Raw genomic sequence first — 15,045 nt, 5'->3', positions numbered from 1 at the left:
CCCGAGGCCGAGGAATGGCGCCACTACTGCAACAGCTGGTGTGTGTAGAAATTACTCGACGCTGATTGGCTAGATATGCGTCATGCACCTACCTTACATAATCCACCCGGGGCCACGGGGAATCTTCAAAACAGTCAGAGATTCTTCTTTTTGCCTTTGCTAGTTGATCCTCTCTATACCACCATCTTTCTCACACAATATTCTATAAAGCAATAGCAATTTTTGCTGAGATTCACTCCCATTTCATATTGATTGCACCTCGACCATGAGCTTCTGTACCGCCATGCAACGTCCAGTGACATCATCCGCCACACTCCTGCGATGGGCGAAGCCCTCGGCAGGATGTCTGCGTTCTTTCTCGTCATATGGAAACGCTCACCTATCCTCCAAGCGGGATATGCAAACCGCAACTGCTTACCGTCCGCATTCACTCCCATCCTCCTTCCCGCCTCCCCGAAGCATGGGCGGCGCCGATACTTCCATCTCAGCTGAATTCCCTCCTTCCGATATGAGATCTTATCAACACACACCACAAAGTACAATGCCCAATATAAGCCTACGGGAAGGCGAAGCGCAAAAATCAAGACCGACTTCCGCTTCTCCGTCCGCCTCCAAGACTTCCCCGAAGCCCCGTCGCCCGCTTCGGGCAAGAAAGGCAGCCCTGAAGTTGTCCCCAGTAGCCACCGAGCAGCTTCGGAAATTGATGGCACAGCCGGAGCCAAAGTTCATTCGAGTGGGTGTCAAGAACCGTGGCTGCTCGGGCCTCGCCTATCACCTAGAGTACGTGGAGAAGCCAGGGAAATTCGATGAGGTTGTTGAGCAGGATGGCGTGAAGGTCTTGATCGACAGCAAGGCTTTGTTCAGCATTATTGGCAGTGAAATGGACTGGCAAGAGGATAAACTGAGCAGACGATTTGTTTTCCGCAACCCCAATATCAGTATGTGGCCGCTGCAAAAATTGCATCTATCTTAGATTCGGTTTACTGACTCATGATTACAGAGGAAGAATGTGGCTGCGGCGAATCTTTCATGGTTTAAACATACAGCTTGAAGATTCCTTTTGATATATTTCTTGTACGGGACCTTTCGGCGTCTTTCTTCTCGGTGCATCGGACGGCGTTTTCAAAGGGGGTTTTGGGATTCCACGACTACCCTTTTGTTTCAGTACATACGCTTGATATCCAGTTGATACCTTTCTTGACCTTTTTTCTGCATTTTCTACTACGCCTCGTGGTCACTGTGGGTTCCTATAAGCTCCCAAGTTTGCGGGCCATACCCAGAGACAGGCTAGAGGCTCAGCCAATGAACTGTTCATTTTTTTTTGTTTTCTGCAGGGATCTTCTTTTGAAACCTTGCAAGATCAACCGTGTGATATCTTTCTTTGTAGATTAGTCCGAGGGACATTGATGATGACATGTGACATACTTAACTCAAAAGGATCACAAATTTTACTATAAGCGCTACTTCCTCGTTTATTCGTTCTCATTAGCCTTCCAGGGTTGTAGAAAAGTGATAACATACCTACTTTGTGTAGGTACAAGGAATAGTTCCAACTTGGGATAAATGTGTCACCTGACGGGATGTGGCCCAACCTTGGAAGGCAACTCTGGGGGCTTGGAATGGGGTAAGTGCCTCATCTCCAACTTGAAATACACCACCAGTCCTTGCTTGTATATAGCCGCCTCAATCCATTCCATATGAAAGCACAGGATTTGAACCCTACCTAAAATATGGCCTCACCTTTTCTCTCTCCATACGCAGTAGGCGAACCAGACACAGACCCGCTCCTCATCACCGTCCGCTTCTCCGCCTCGATCCCCGACCTCCAACTAGATGTCACAGATCCGGAGACCACGACAGGCGCAGGTCTAAAGCAACTAATCCGAGCCGAACTCCCCAAAACCCTATCATCTCACCGACTACGCCTCATCTACTCCGGCCGCGGTCTCGAAGATACGGCCGCATTAACAGTCTCACTAAAGCTCCCGCCACCACCAAGCCGGAGCCCTCACCCCACAGCAGACCAGCCTGACACACTAGACGACAATGGCAAGGGCAAGCAGGCGGTGCACGATACCCGCCCACGTCTCTACATCCATTGCTCGATCGGTGACATCGCACTCTCAGAACAAGACCTAGCCAGTGAAGCAAGCGTGGCATCAACAGCCCTTCTGCAACAGAAGCAGCAGCAAGCCCACGCAGGCAAGAAATCTCACGCCAAGGATGCTTCATCTCTACTCCCAATATCTGAACAACCGCGCCGCCACTCCCAAACCCAACCCCAGTCAACTACCACCACACCTGCACCCCGCGGCTTCGATCGCCTCCTCTCGGCGGGCTTCACAGCAGCTGAGGTCACCGCTCTGCGCTCCCAGTTCCTGGCCATGCAGTCCGTATCCAGGACGCCGGATACTATGCCTACTGGTGACCAGCTGCGGGATCTTGAGGACCGCTGGATGGATGAGGGGTCGACGGCAGCGCAGGTGCAAGGTGGGGAAGGGGGTGGGGTTGGGGATGATGAGGGCGGGATTGGATCTGGGTCGCGTGGGGCGATGGATGATATGCTTTGGGGGGCTGTTATGGGGTTCTTTTGGCCTGTTGGTTGTGCGATGTGGTTGCGCAGAGAGGAAGGAGTATGGAGTTGGAGGAAGGGGGTTGCTGTTTGTGTCGGTGTCATTGTTAATGCTGCTTTTGGGATGATGAAAATCATGAACTGAGGGTCTTAAATATGTGTTTCTCTCTTTGATTATTTGGCGTTGTGAGATACCCCCCAATTGAAACTATTTAGTACATTCTGATAAAGACTCTTGGCCTGTTGACCGTCGTATTAGAGACTGGGATTGCTTGGACTAGAGACCTGGGTCTAGCTGTATCAAGGCTTGCCGGATGCTATGATACATAATGGCAAATATGCGCGCGAGAGAGACAATAGCCTTACTAATGTAGACGTAAGAGTAGAAAATAAAAGGACATGAAAGATTAGACCGAGTATACAAACGCCAGCGTGAAACCCAAGCGCTAATGGAACTTGCTGAAGATGACAGCGAAAATCAAAAGAATCAGAACAGTAATGATAGCAATGGTGATCATCCGATTGGTAGCCATCCTGAACAACACACGAGAGGTCAGCAAAACCGTCTATATGAATATTAGAACGAGACAAAGGGGGGTCAGTACCTACGGGCCATGCCCCTCAGAGTCTTGATACTAGTATCAACGTAGCCCTCACTCTGCTGCAAATTATTCCGAGCATTCGAGATCTGCTCCCTCTGCTCATATAGGGTGCCGAGTGTGCCGCGAGCAATATCCTCTGTCTCCAGTGCCATGCGCTGACTTTGCTGCAGCCGCGCTGAGCTGCGCTCTAGCCGGTCTGTACCGGAAAGCAACTGCTGTCTTTGTTCGAGGTGCTCATCCTGCGGCTCGTCGGTGTACCGGTCGCCGAATAGTGCTTGCCGGTCATCCGAGAGGGACTTGAGCTTGCGCTTGACCTCATCGATGTCGGTTGAGTAGTTACGGAAACGGATGTTGACTTTTGACCGGGCTGCGGATGGGATGTTCTGCTTTTCCATGCGCATTTGGTCGAGCTGGATGGGGGACCGATTGGGTTAGTTGTCTTATTCTTGCGGTTGTTCGTTGTTCTCACATTGTGGCGCATGAGAGTGGGTTAGGGGCTCGGTGAACTCACTAGTTCTGTTGCTTCTTCGAGGACTTGTGTTGCGTTGCTGATTGCTGATTTCCGTTGCTCGCCGCTTGCTTCGGCGATCTGGTCCAACTTCTGGTTTAAATCGGCTTGCACCAGCTTCAACTCATTCTCGTAGCTGGCGAACATCTCCGAGCCGGTGTCTGTGTTTAGGTTTGCCATGGCGATTGTATGATATGTGTTCTAGCTTAAGTGAAAGTGAAGATATGCTGTCTGCAATGGCGGTTGATGTGTTGATGTAGGCTCCACCTTTATCTGGGGCAGGTGACGCTGTTCAATAGCGCTGAGTGGCGGTTTGGTCAATGAATCGTTCAAGGTTGTTAGGGTGCTTTGCTTTGCGAACAATGTAGACTAGTTTTCCTAGAGTAATAGTGAACACAAAGAAAATACTTAAAATAACTAGAGGTGCTGATAGGAGTAGCCAACGTTGGAACAGGAACGGTGACGGTGAGACGCACGTGATTCATCTAAGCTACATTTGCGGTATGCAGATGATCTCAACATACTCCATACACTATTTTGGATCTACAACCATTTATCTTCCAGAAATAGGAATATTCGGAAATAGAATTTGATACATAGCATTAGCATAACACCAGACCCACACAAAACAATTCGCCTTTTCAATAAACATCCAAGATACCCCTTTGGTATACAAGATCATGGAACTTTCTCCAGCCCCATAGCCACTTATGACAGGAAATTCTTACTATCCTGATCAACAATGATTGCGCTACGCTTGGCATCCAGGAAGAGGTCTTCGCACTCAGCGATGTCAGCCTCCTCAATTGCGCCGGGACGGCCATTAACTCGCGAGAGAATGCTTGCGGGGGTCAACAACTGCAGGGCATACCGCAAGCTGACCTTGCTGCCATGCTCAGAGACCTTGTTCAATGCGGGTTCTGTGATATTGAGGCCTTCGATCTTGGCGCGCAGCCGGATGATAGTCTTGATCTCCTCGGGGGAGTAAGGGTTGGTGGGGATGATAAGAAGGCGGGCAAGCAGATCAGGGGGAATACCGTGTGCGGCGCTGATTTCGTGGGTACCACGGATAACGGTGTGACCGCGGTTGGAAGCGAGGATGACGATCGGGGAGATGGACGATTCGAGGGCACGGTTCAGATAAGTGAAGCACTCAATGTCGAGCATGTGCACCTAGAGGAGAAATGGGGTTAGAAACGTGATTTAATAATGCACAGGATAAACTTCTACACGTACCTCATCAATGAAGAGAACACCGGGAACCAACTCGGCGACACCCTGGTCAATGTACCGGTTGACAACCTTATTGATTTCCTGGCGCAATTTGTCCGTGATTTCCGTCTTCTTGGGCTTCATCAACTGACCCATCATACTCATCACATCTTGTCCGCCCTGGGGTCGGGCATTTGCCATATCCAGGTCGTGAAGGGTCACATCCTGAACAATCTCCTTCTTCTTGTGAACCTCGCCCTTGGGGACAGGCACGTACTCCTCAGCCTCAAGATCGAATTCGGTCGCATAGGCATCGGATCGCCCGACTCGCTTGCATGAGCCTGTATTGGCTTCAATGTAGATGACATCTCCGACTGTGACACGCTCCTTCTGGATGGCTTCGTAGATGCTAGGGTCCAGGCGCAGCTTCTTGGAGCCCTTAGCGGACTTCAACCCGATGATCAAATGGCTAATTGTGCGCCCGTATCCGCCCAGTGGGTTCTCAGCCTCCTCGGGGGTAAGCTCTGTCACCTCTCCCTCATAAACCTCCTTTGTTTCGCGAACACGGAGGCCTGTCATACGTTAGCTTGGAGTTCCACACTTGTTTCGATCTCCCTGATGTCGCACTGCATACCAATAGCTCTCCGGAAGTTCTCCATCAATGCTTCGGTCTTCTTGACCTCCGCAGAATAGATTTCGCTGCCAACAATCGGGCAGAAAGGAACCTTAGTTCCCAGCTCCTGTGATACAGCAAGAGCCAGAGCAGTCTTTCCGGTACCAGGGCCACCGGCGAGCAGGACAGCTCGTCCAGCCATTTTCTTTGACTTAATCAAATCCACCACAACACCGCATGCCTGCCACATAGTTGGAACCGTTAGTTATCGATACTGCGAACCAGATACGCTGGTGGATTCAGCATTGCTATCCACTCACCTCGCGGGCAGCTCCTTGTCCCACAAATCCATCAGCATTGTTTTCCGGAGTCCCATCAGAGCGTAAGCCTAGACCGCGAATATGCGTGTGCGCAGCGGTTCTGTTCTCGCGCGAGTTACCCTTCACTTCACTAATCTGGACCATGTTTGGAAGAGGTGTAGCCGAGTAGAGCTACAAGTATTGACAAAAGATGAGTCAATCGGTTGGGACGCGTGAAATAGAAATGAATCAAAGCTTCAAAGAAATAGCTTAGATTGAAAAGAAAGGTAACGCGATGGTTCTCTGTGAGATATGCTTCTGGCCGAAATTCGCGAGCAAGGGAGATCGTCAAATGAGAACGCCGCCCCCAGGGCGGTGAACTGCCCCAAATTCTTCCCTGCTCGACCTCTCCTCCGCCTGTTATCTATTAACGGTTTTCCGCCTCTTTGCGCTCTCGACACTCTGTGAGAGTCCAGTAACTGTCTAACACAATGGCAGGCCTACACGCAAGATCTGCAATGGCTGCCCCCTTCTCTTTGGCCGCGGCCTTCCGAAGTCTTTCCATCGCCACACCCAAGCGATCCTTCTCAACAACGCCGGAAACGCAATCGGTTCCAAAACTACCAGAGACCGCCCCGGTCTATCCTTATGGAGAACGCCAATGGTACAAGCAGGCTGATTCTGGTCTCTATGGAGGCGCTTCGATCCGATTCGGTAACAAGATCTCCAAGGGACGCAACGCAGGCAAGACACGACGAAGCTGGAAGCCCAACGTACGCCGAAAGAAGATCGAGAGCGATGCCCTGGGCGAGTCAGTGTTTATCAAGGTCACCCGTCGCGCCTTGCGATCAATCTACAAGGCTAAGGGCCTGGACAACTATTTGCTTTCTGATCGGCCAACACGCCTCAAGGAGCTCGGTCCTTTCGGTTGGAACCTTCGACACCAGATCATGCAGACCCCGGCGATCAAGGAGAAATTTGAACACCAGCGCAAGATGTACGGTATCTCTGAGCCTCCGTCATTGAGCAAATGGATGAGGGACCATAGGCTGGAAATTAGGAACAAAATTGACAACTTGGACATTGACGCAATGACCAAGCCTCGCAAGTCTCCGCGAAGCACCCAGTCTTATGCTCGGTAGAGCAACTTGAACAACATTGCCTGCCAATGAGAATGAGCAGGCGCTTGTATCACTATCCTGAAGAGCGATGGACGGTTCTTTGGGCACCACGGACTTTGTGCCATCTTTCTACGCTATCTCGTTTCTCATCGCGGAAATGATGGCCACAGCTTTCTAATTTGGGTGCAGTCTCTTTTTCAATTTGCATATTGGGTCTTCTGTGTACTTATACTCCAATCTTACTTCGTTCATGTTCGCTTATCAACACGTTCCATCATTTTTACACTAAGTCTATAACAAGTATGTATAAAGCATGTAGCACTCCGGCGAAATCAAAATTCCGCTGAGCCGAAGAGGAGTGGAAACATGAGTGTCTCGTCGTCAGCCCCATAAGCACAGCCAACCCCATTCTCAAGTGGAGAAAAAGCCGAAGCATTCATGTCAGTCATCGATCCAGGATGAGCTGCTTCACGGAAAAACGGACACTCTTCGGAGCACATGTGACCACTCAAACTCCCAAGCATAGCTTGGTCATGCGATGCCGGCGGTTGGTGGTGGAACTCCTCATTTAGATTTCTAGGGAAATCCTCCGTAGTCATCTCGCGTATCATGCGCAAAACACCTCGATGCATGATGATTGATGTGAGCAAAGGCATCTGGGATTGGATGTAGGAAGTAGACTCCGCCGAAATACGTCTCGGTAGCGGGTCTTCCTCCGTCGTTCCGTAGAGTGGGACCTCTTTTGCTAGAACATCGAAGACATCGCGCAAAGGTTCAGCTTGAACCCATCGCTCAGCGAGAATAGCCAGTGCGGTCGAGCAGGCGCGTAATGCTTCTGGGACTTCTCGTGATCGGTAGGCGATGGTTTGATGTTGAGGCGGAGTTGCCCAGAAGCAGTATAGAAGGGTGATACCTACGGCGACTTGACTCAAGAGCTGATTACCGGATTAGGTCAGTTGATGGGAAACAATAGATATTTTTGAGTACATACCCCAGGCCATAGTTGTGCTGTCTGTCGGTCCTTTTGAAAAGTCCTAAATGTCATAGCGATTTGAACACAGGCTGGGACTGATCGGTCCCCAAAGCCATTACAGACGTTTGCTTTGGTTGGCTGGTGTAACAAGAGGATCGTATAATTGTAAGCCATGCCAACCCATCGATCGCTTGTGTAGCTTTTGGAGGCAACATCGCTCAATAGCCGTAATTGAGACCTCCAGGAGTCTAATTCGCCCAACATGTGTTCTCGCCATGTTGTTGAGGCATCGATTTCTTTGAAATCAGACCGCATCATAGTGCTGATAATCCGGGATTGTATACGCCTGCACCGGAATAGGTGAAGTGCTGGTGAGACATGTGTTTTCTGCGATGGTGTTTCTATTTGAACGCAACTATTCTCTGATCCTTCGTGGTGAAGATCCGCGTCTCCGACATTTGAAAAAAGCTACCATTTTCAATGTGTTCAGTATAATTTCCAGGTGCAGATCATAAGGTCGGGTTATTGATAAATGACTTACCTCCACGCTAATGTGTTCATCAATTATATTGTTGGGAATGTGGTAAATCCAACTGATAAACCGATCCAAAGCATAAGCAGACCAAAACACTCGGCGGCGGGTTTGGACCTCTAAAGAAAATGCGGGATTTAACACCTGCGGCTCGCTCTCAGCTAAGTGAAGTTGGGCCATGACACAGTATCTCATCATTGCAGAGACAATGGTGACAATCATATGTGATGATGGAGAATGGAGTGCATGCAAAGTCAGAAGAAGATATGCCTGGGCATGTAGAACAGAATCGGGTTGCGCGAAAACGTGGGCAAGATATTCCATGGCAGAGTTGTACAAAGACTAGGTTGTTAGCTTTCTCTTTGGTCGTAGGTGTAGTATTTTAATATGAACTTACTTGAGAAATGGCAATGTCATCGACCGAGACTTGAGGCGTGAGAAGTAGGGCAACAGCATGCACCTAACATGTATCAAAGATAAATATCGATTCGAAATATTAAGTATTTGATTCATACCATGGTTACAAAATAGTCCTTCCATAAAGACTGCTGATGTCTAGCCCTATTCATCTGCGAATGAGCCTTCCATGATTCGTACCAGCCGAGAAAAGTAGCGAGATGGAGAAAGGGATATCGTGGGTTAACTCTTTCCAGATATATTTGAACCAAGCGATCAGATGCCTCATTTGAAAGCCGCGGGACACGATCTGCCTGTAATACCCGATCTGCGAACTGTGAGAAAATGTGGGCATTTGGACTTTCAGGCTGTGTTTGTGAGGATCCAGGATGATCACTCCTTGTGAGAGTAGCTAGTATCCCCGTCAGCAGGCTGGAATGCCCGCATTGACCATGAGGATCTGACAAGCCCCTCGCTGCATGGGTGGATGGTAAGGCCAATGATGGGGAAGGAGCCGAATATTCTAGAGTAACAGAAGATTGCGCTGTCTGTGAATCTGATAAGGCCCTGACCTGAGGCACATTGCGGGGGAAAGGTGGCCTTGACGCAAGTGAAGCCTGAGAAACAGGGTCCGTTTCATTGCCTCTTTGATCTGGATATTCCTCCGTCGTTGTTTTCCGGCTGGCAGAGAGATTCCCTGGCCTATCGTCTGGAATTTGAGACTCGAGATCTACAATTCTTTCTTCGAGAGCTTGGATGTATCTATAAAAGAAGTTAGCAAGGTAATTATAGAATGGTTGATAAGACGTACTCGGTACTAACACGAGCCTTTCGGCTCACCGGTTCAGTTGAGATGCATTCTATATGCAATTAGCCAAGCCTGTCTTGCTGCTGTGTCAATATCTATTTACCCTTATTCGCTGCTGTACAATTATCACATGGTCGGCTTCCTGTACACTGGCTTTGGTTGGTTTCTCTGTGATTGAAGGCTGTAGTCGAGTACACTCACCTTTTGCTTCCGTGATCGACACCGTCGACAAGCTAATGCTTTCTGCCTCTTTCTAGATGGCGCTACTTTGTTTCTTTCCATTCGGACTCGGCATTTGGTGACTCACTGAGTGTATCGGCATAAGAAGTCCGATGAAAGTTCGATTTTGGCTCCATCGATCCACGTGACTAATGATTTACCACAAGGAGGAAGACTGAAAGACTTCGTTTTTTTTCATTAACTTGATCTGACTGTGTTTATAGGGATAGCAGACTAATCAGATTCAAGTTAAGTTACAAATACTGGCAAGGTTGCCATGCAAGCTCATCGGCATGCCAAAGTCCGTCGGACATTACAACGTCCGAAAAGAGTCCGAATGGAGTACTTTAGATGCTCAGAGGGGTAACAATTCATTTTGAATCCTTCCAACCTTCGCTTTTGATATATTTCACTACAGCAAAGAAAACTACCCTATAATGCCTCAGAAAATCACTGTTGCTGTGGCGCAAGCCCGCACTCTGTCTACACTCGAGTTGACCCTCGCCGCTCTCAAGCGAACCACCCAGCATGCAGCTTCAAAGGGTGTCCATCTTCTGCTTTTCCCAGAAGCTTATCTAGGTGGTTACCCTCGCACCTGTGACTTTGGGACTGTTTTTGGTGCGCGTGAACCTCATGGCCGGGATCAATTTCTTGAATACTTCCGTGCTGCCGTTGACCTGGGCGATACGCCTGCTGGAGCAGGAGATGACTGGGTGGAGCGCAAGCTGCCCGTGGCTCAAGGCCGCGACCACCGTGGTGATGGGACAAGAGAGTTTCTCGAGCAGCTCTCCCGGGAGACGGGTGTCTTTATCGCAACTGGGTTGATTGAAAAGGCCGGAGGGAGCTTGTACTGCTCCGTGCTGTATGTGGATCCATTGCGGGGTGTGCTGGGGAAAAGACGAAAGGTCATGCCAGTAAGTACAGTCATTGATTTTCACTGTAGTCAATTGGACCTGGTGTCGAATGCAGCGGTATTGGAAGATATCTATTAGAACAATGCTAACCTGAAATTCTTGAAAAAGACTGGCTCAGAACGTCTTGTATGGGCACAGGGCTCTCCTTCTACCCTGAAAGCTATCACTACGGAACTTAATGGAGTCAAGCTTACTATTGCCGCCGCTATCTGCTGGGAAAGCTTCATGCCGTTGCTTCGTCAAAGTCTTTATTCGCAAAATGTGAACATTTACCTCGCACCCACAGCTGATGGCCGTGACACCTGGCTGCCTCTCATGCGCACTATTGGTGGCGAAGGCCGCACTTTCGTGCTCTCCTGTAACCAATGTGTGCGCTACAATGAACTACCATCCTGGATCACCGAGCAGGGTAAAACTACAGAAGGTACGTGGTATATCACCACACTAGGTTTATCTTAGTTGTAAATTACTTATAATTTCTTAGAAGCTCCAGACCGTTATATCTCGCGTGGTGGCTCCTGCATTGTCGGACCCTTTGGTGAAGTTGTGGCTGAACCTATCTGGGAAGTCTCTACCGACGATGCAATTGAAAATGGGCTTGTAATTTCTGATATCGACTTGGAGGATTGTGAGCGAGGCCGACTTGATATGGATGTTGCGGGAAGCTATTCAAGAGATGCATTCCGGTTGACGGTTGACGGGTTAGACTTGAACCCTCCTCCATTCTAGGGAGCAAGTAAAATAAATGCAGTTGCAATGATCCTAGTAGCATTGAAAAGCTATTCAGATAGGTATCACCTGATATATGGGAAATATCTGAGAAGACCTCCAAAAAAAACCCACATCAAGAGAAATCTAAAAAGGTAAGCAAAAAAGACAGGACAAGTCTACATAGGCGGTCGATAATTCGTAACATATAATCTCATTTGTCCTATCTAAACATCGGCGTTTGAAAATAATAAGAGTCGAAAGTGTCAGAGGAGTGTGACATAAGATGTTGTGTTTAGACATATTGATCTATAAAATATATAAACCATATCAGCCATATGTTTTTTTTCCATAATTTTTGTCCAATGAAAACTAGATCAGCCGATCAAAGAATATGTATCTTATCTTTGATTGTTTTCCAAATATAAATTCCCACTGGATGCGGCTCTCTAATGGGAGGCCTGGAATGTGACCAGAAGGTGGGCCGGATTCGGACGCCACATCTCTCGGGATCTTCGTACCCGCGTCGATCTTCAAGTCTCTCTTCAATTCTCATTCTCGATCTTTGACTTTGCCCTCTTTTCTATTATAATTTGGTTTCTGTCAAATGATTTGATTTAAACAGAAACACTGTCCCTTGTATGGTCTCACATAGGAACAAGTACACGCGCCTTCATGCAGTTCGCATTACCTCCGCGGCGGAGCCCGCATCCTCTACCTCTCTCCCGTTCCTCTCGAATGTCATCCTACCGCAGGAAGCAACTAAAATCGGTAGCTGTCCTGGCATTCGCAATATTATCCCTACTTTATCTCCTTCACTACCTCTCCTCCTCAGCCTCCACATCCGTTGCAGCTCCGGCAGGTACCTCTGGTGTCGTGCTCGTCACACTGCTAGATTGGCAACGGTTCAGCGAGAGCTATCTCAAAAAGATTGTTGCAAACCGGGAGGATTACGCCAAGCGCCATGGTAAGAAAATTCTTTATGAAAGAGTGCAAGAGCTTTCTTGGCAATGAACTTGATCTAACCCTCACGCGGGAACAGGCTATACCAACTTCTTTGCAAGTGTCTCGGATTATGACGACGCCGTTGGTGATGCCCCAATGAGCTGGGCTGTTGCACCGGCCATCCGCCATGCCATGGCTACACATCCTCGCTCGGCATATTTCTTCCATCTTGCTACTAATGCGTTGATCATGAATCCTACCAAATCCCTCAAGTCTCACATTCTGGAGAAGGGACGTCTTGAAGACTTGATGATGAAGGATGTGCCCATTGTGCCGCCAGATAGTATCATCAAGACGTTCGCGCACCAGACGGAAAAGGATGTGGACCTTATCATCACTCAAGACAGTGAAAATTTGAACCCCGGGAGTTTCATTTTGAAGAATGGAGAGTTTGCCCGTTTCTTCCTAGACGTCTGGTTTGACCCGCTCTACCGCAACTACAATTTTGCTAAGGCGGAAACACATGGACTGGTAAGAGAAATCTTTTACTCTAGTACTCTATATTTATATAGATAGAGCCTCGAGAGCCTTGATTCTGACGGAAATTCTTCTAGGATCACATCATGCAGTGGCACCCAACTGTGCTTGCTCGAACCGCGTTGGTCCCTCAGCGCATTCTGAGCTCCTATAGCAATAGCTCGCCGGGTGCTTCTTCGGATGGTACCTATAAAGACGGTGATCTCGTGATTCAATTCCATGGGTGCGATGATGAAGAGGGGAACCGGGACTGTGCTCACGAACTCGACCCATACTATAAGCTATGGGAGAAGAAGACGCAGACCGATTAAACAGCCCGAGACTCAAGAAGTGCTTGCATTTAGGAGTCCACTGTTTCCACCTGGGGCAGACGGCCTTTTGCTTGGGATCTTCCTCTTATTCACGGTTACAGTGTTTTAGAGTTGGTCGGCGTTTGTTTGTGGAGACCTCGACATATTGCGTGTTTTGGCTTTCAATTGGCGTGCATGCATAGCTGCAAAAGGAACACGAAAATCATTCATTTTTACTATGTCCAATACTAAAATAATACATCGCCTCATGATATCAGTAATCTGCGTATACCGTCTATCATGACAACTAGGGTTGATCGATAAGCTGCTTGGGAATCTTTGTTCTTCAAGCCGTCAACAAAGGCAATATGATGCCTTGCTATAGTTTTCTTCCTCTTCTCCACTCTCCAAATCATTCAACACCATCGGCATAGCATATGGGATCGCCAAATAATAGTCTTGGCTCGACCGTTCCGCCAACTTCTTAGGCAAGGCCAGGGAAGATGACAGCGCGCTTCTTCTTATATTTGTCACCAAACTCCTTGCGGTAGCGCTTCTCCTTCTTCCAACCCCAGCTCCACATCTGCAATCCACCAACAGCAACGAAGAACAGCACACTCCAGTTCAACTGGCTGACAAGGAAAATACCCAACCAAGCCAGGATCTCAAAGAAGTAGTTGGGACAGGTAACAGCACTGAAACCGAATCCAGACGGAATGCCTCGCTCAGTAGTACCAGGGCGGCGGAGATTACGCAGGACGTAGTGCGCATTCAAGTTCGCCAGCTCACCGAAGACAAACAGCGCTAGTCCAGCGTACACAAGAGCCTGGTTAGGAGTACTGCTGGCAGCAGTTGCGTCCGGGCGGAAAACCCAGTAGGCGATGTTGAAACCGGCTAGAACCCAGTAGTGGGCGCTGTTCTTGACGATGTTGCGGGCGGGCATGGTGGCGCTGCTGAAGCGGTGCACGAAGATTGTCTCAAACTCGCGCTTCAGGAAGTGCACACTCAGCAGTAAGCAGACCAAGAGCTGGAGGTCTGAGGGCTCGGGGAGGGGCTTGTCGAAGGTGAAATACAGGAAGGGTCGGAGTGGGAAGAGGAAGAGCGCGGGGATCAGGAGTGGGCCGAGGTATTCGATGATAAAGACGGTACGCCAGGCGATTTGCGGTCCTATTGCGTTGAAGAACCATATGTTAGTTTCTGTCGATTCGCTGGGGAGAGTGCACTGATCCTAGGGATTGGATTCGCATTGTCCAGATATGGGGTATAGAAACGCACCGAGATCCTTGACGTAGATCACGCTAGAGTTTCGCATGCCAGTGTCCTCGATAGTCGTGTTGATCGAGTTCGGTACCACGCTGTGGTCGCTACCCTTGGTGATTCTCATCCGGTGGGTTGAGCAACCGGATGCTGCGGAGAGGGCAGTGTGCAATTCTTCACTGGAGGCATTGAGAGAGATCTCGACTTCCTTGGGGAGATTTCGGATGGGTTTTCCTGCTTTTGCATTAGCAACGTTCTTAGGCTACTCTCTTTGTGGTCTTGCTGAGAGCTTTGGCTAAACAAGAGCTATGTATGCATACCCCTTGGCTGAACCATAAGCGTAATTTTGTCAGTCGCCATGATGATGATGGCTTAGCTTAAGCAGGTATGATGCTTAAATGATGGAGCTTATTTGAGACCACCAAGAGAACTTGAAATCGTGACTGCCTAAAAAAAACAGTACAATCCCAACAATCTACAATTCGGCCTCGGTTGACGTCACGTGTCGACACCTGAGGCCAAATATTCAATATCGAATA

General features: G+C 48.8%; 9 protein-coding genes across 9 annotated transcripts; 5 read left to right on the top strand and 4 right to left on the bottom strand.

Moving 5' to 3' along the window:
- Window positions 1-265: 265 nt before the first annotated feature.
- isa1 (Fe-binding Fe/S cluster assembly protein ISA1) lies at window positions 266-1,038 on the top strand (the record flags this gene model as incomplete). The annotated part of the gene is made up of 2 exons (XM_057249973.1): window positions 266-938; window positions 1,001-1,038. The coding sequence occupies 2 exons, from the start codon at window positions 266-268 to the stop codon at window positions 1,036-1,038; spliced, it is 711 nt and encodes a 236-aa protein (XP_057114405.1).
- A 692-nt stretch (window positions 1,039-1,730) lies between these two features.
- On the top strand, window positions 1,731-2,717 carry N7479_002275 (DSC3 family protein; the record flags this gene model as incomplete). Its single annotated transcript, XM_057249972.1, has 1 exon — window positions 1,731-2,717. One exon carries the CDS (start codon window positions 1,731-1,733, stop codon window positions 2,715-2,717), a length of 987 nt encoding a protein of 328 aa, XP_057114404.1.
- Window positions 2,718-3,018: 301 nt separating this feature from the next.
- N7479_002274 (v-SNARE protein VTI1) lies at window positions 3,019-3,862 on the bottom strand (the record flags this gene model as incomplete). The annotated part of the gene is made up of 3 exons (XM_057249971.1): window positions 3,019-3,106; window positions 3,178-3,584; window positions 3,686-3,862. 3 exons carry the CDS (start codon window positions 3,860-3,862, stop codon window positions 3,019-3,021), a joined length of 672 nt encoding a protein of 223 aa, XP_057114403.1.
- Window positions 3,863-4,390: 528 nt separating this feature from the next.
- On the bottom strand, window positions 4,391-5,971 carry rvb1 (RuvB family ATP-dependent DNA helicase pontin; the record flags this gene model as incomplete). The annotated part of the gene is made up of 4 exons (XM_057249970.1): window positions 4,391-4,855; window positions 4,919-5,466; window positions 5,529-5,748; window positions 5,828-5,971. 4 exons carry the CDS (start codon window positions 5,969-5,971, stop codon window positions 4,391-4,393), a joined length of 1,377 nt encoding a protein of 458 aa, XP_057114402.1.
- Window positions 5,972-6,297: 326 nt separating this feature from the next.
- Window positions 6,298-6,948, top strand: N7479_002272 (mitochondrial 54S ribosomal protein bL28m; the record flags this gene model as incomplete). The annotated part of the gene is made up of 1 exon (XM_057249969.1): window positions 6,298-6,948. One exon carries the CDS (start codon window positions 6,298-6,300, stop codon window positions 6,946-6,948), a length of 651 nt encoding a protein of 216 aa, XP_057114401.1.
- Window positions 6,949-7,259: 311 nt separating this feature from the next.
- On the bottom strand, window positions 7,260-9,918 carry N7479_002271 (fungal specific transcription factor domain-containing protein; the record flags this gene model as incomplete). The annotated part of the gene is made up of 8 exons (XM_057249968.1): window positions 7,260-7,862; window positions 7,919-8,368; window positions 8,442-8,774; window positions 8,830-8,892; window positions 8,948-9,590; window positions 9,669-9,688; window positions 9,740-9,817; window positions 9,838-9,918. The coding sequence occupies 8 exons, from the start codon at window positions 9,916-9,918 to the stop codon at window positions 7,260-7,262; spliced, it is 2,271 nt and encodes a 756-aa protein (XP_057114400.1).
- A 374-nt stretch (window positions 9,919-10,292) lies between these two features.
- N7479_002270 (carbon-nitrogen hydrolase family protein) lies at window positions 10,293-11,498 on the top strand (the record flags this gene model as incomplete). The annotated part of the gene is made up of 3 exons (XM_057249967.1): window positions 10,293-10,769; window positions 10,878-11,193; window positions 11,254-11,498. The coding sequence occupies 3 exons, from the start codon at window positions 10,293-10,295 to the stop codon at window positions 11,496-11,498; spliced, it is 1,038 nt and encodes a 345-aa protein (XP_057114399.1).
- A 654-nt stretch (window positions 11,499-12,152) lies between these two features.
- Window positions 12,153-13,270, top strand: N7479_002269 (putative alpha-1,6-mannosyltransferase subunit; the record flags this gene model as incomplete). The annotated part of the gene is made up of 3 exons (XM_057249966.1): window positions 12,153-12,444; window positions 12,520-12,953; window positions 13,037-13,270. The coding sequence occupies 3 exons, from the start codon at window positions 12,153-12,155 to the stop codon at window positions 13,268-13,270; spliced, it is 960 nt and encodes a 319-aa protein (XP_057114398.1).
- Window positions 13,271-13,733: 463 nt separating this feature from the next.
- Window positions 13,734-14,866, bottom strand: N7479_002268 (trans-2-enoyl-CoA reductase (NADPH) TSC13; the record flags this gene model as incomplete). The annotated part of the gene is made up of 3 exons (XM_057249965.1): window positions 13,734-14,416; window positions 14,525-14,740; window positions 14,827-14,866. The coding sequence occupies 3 exons, from the start codon at window positions 14,864-14,866 to the stop codon at window positions 13,734-13,736; spliced, it is 939 nt and encodes a 312-aa protein (XP_057114397.1).
- Between the last annotated feature and the right edge of the window lie 179 nt (window positions 14,867-15,045).

This window comes from Penicillium vulpinum, assembly GCF_028829585.1.
Source record: "Penicillium vulpinum strain IBT 29486 chromosome Unknown utg000001l_segment0_segment0, whole genome shotgun sequence".
Lineage (NCBI taxonomy): Eukaryota > Fungi > Ascomycota > Eurotiomycetes > Eurotiales > Aspergillaceae > Penicillium > Penicillium vulpinum.
This window is presented reverse-complemented; position numbering and strand designations above follow the sequence as displayed.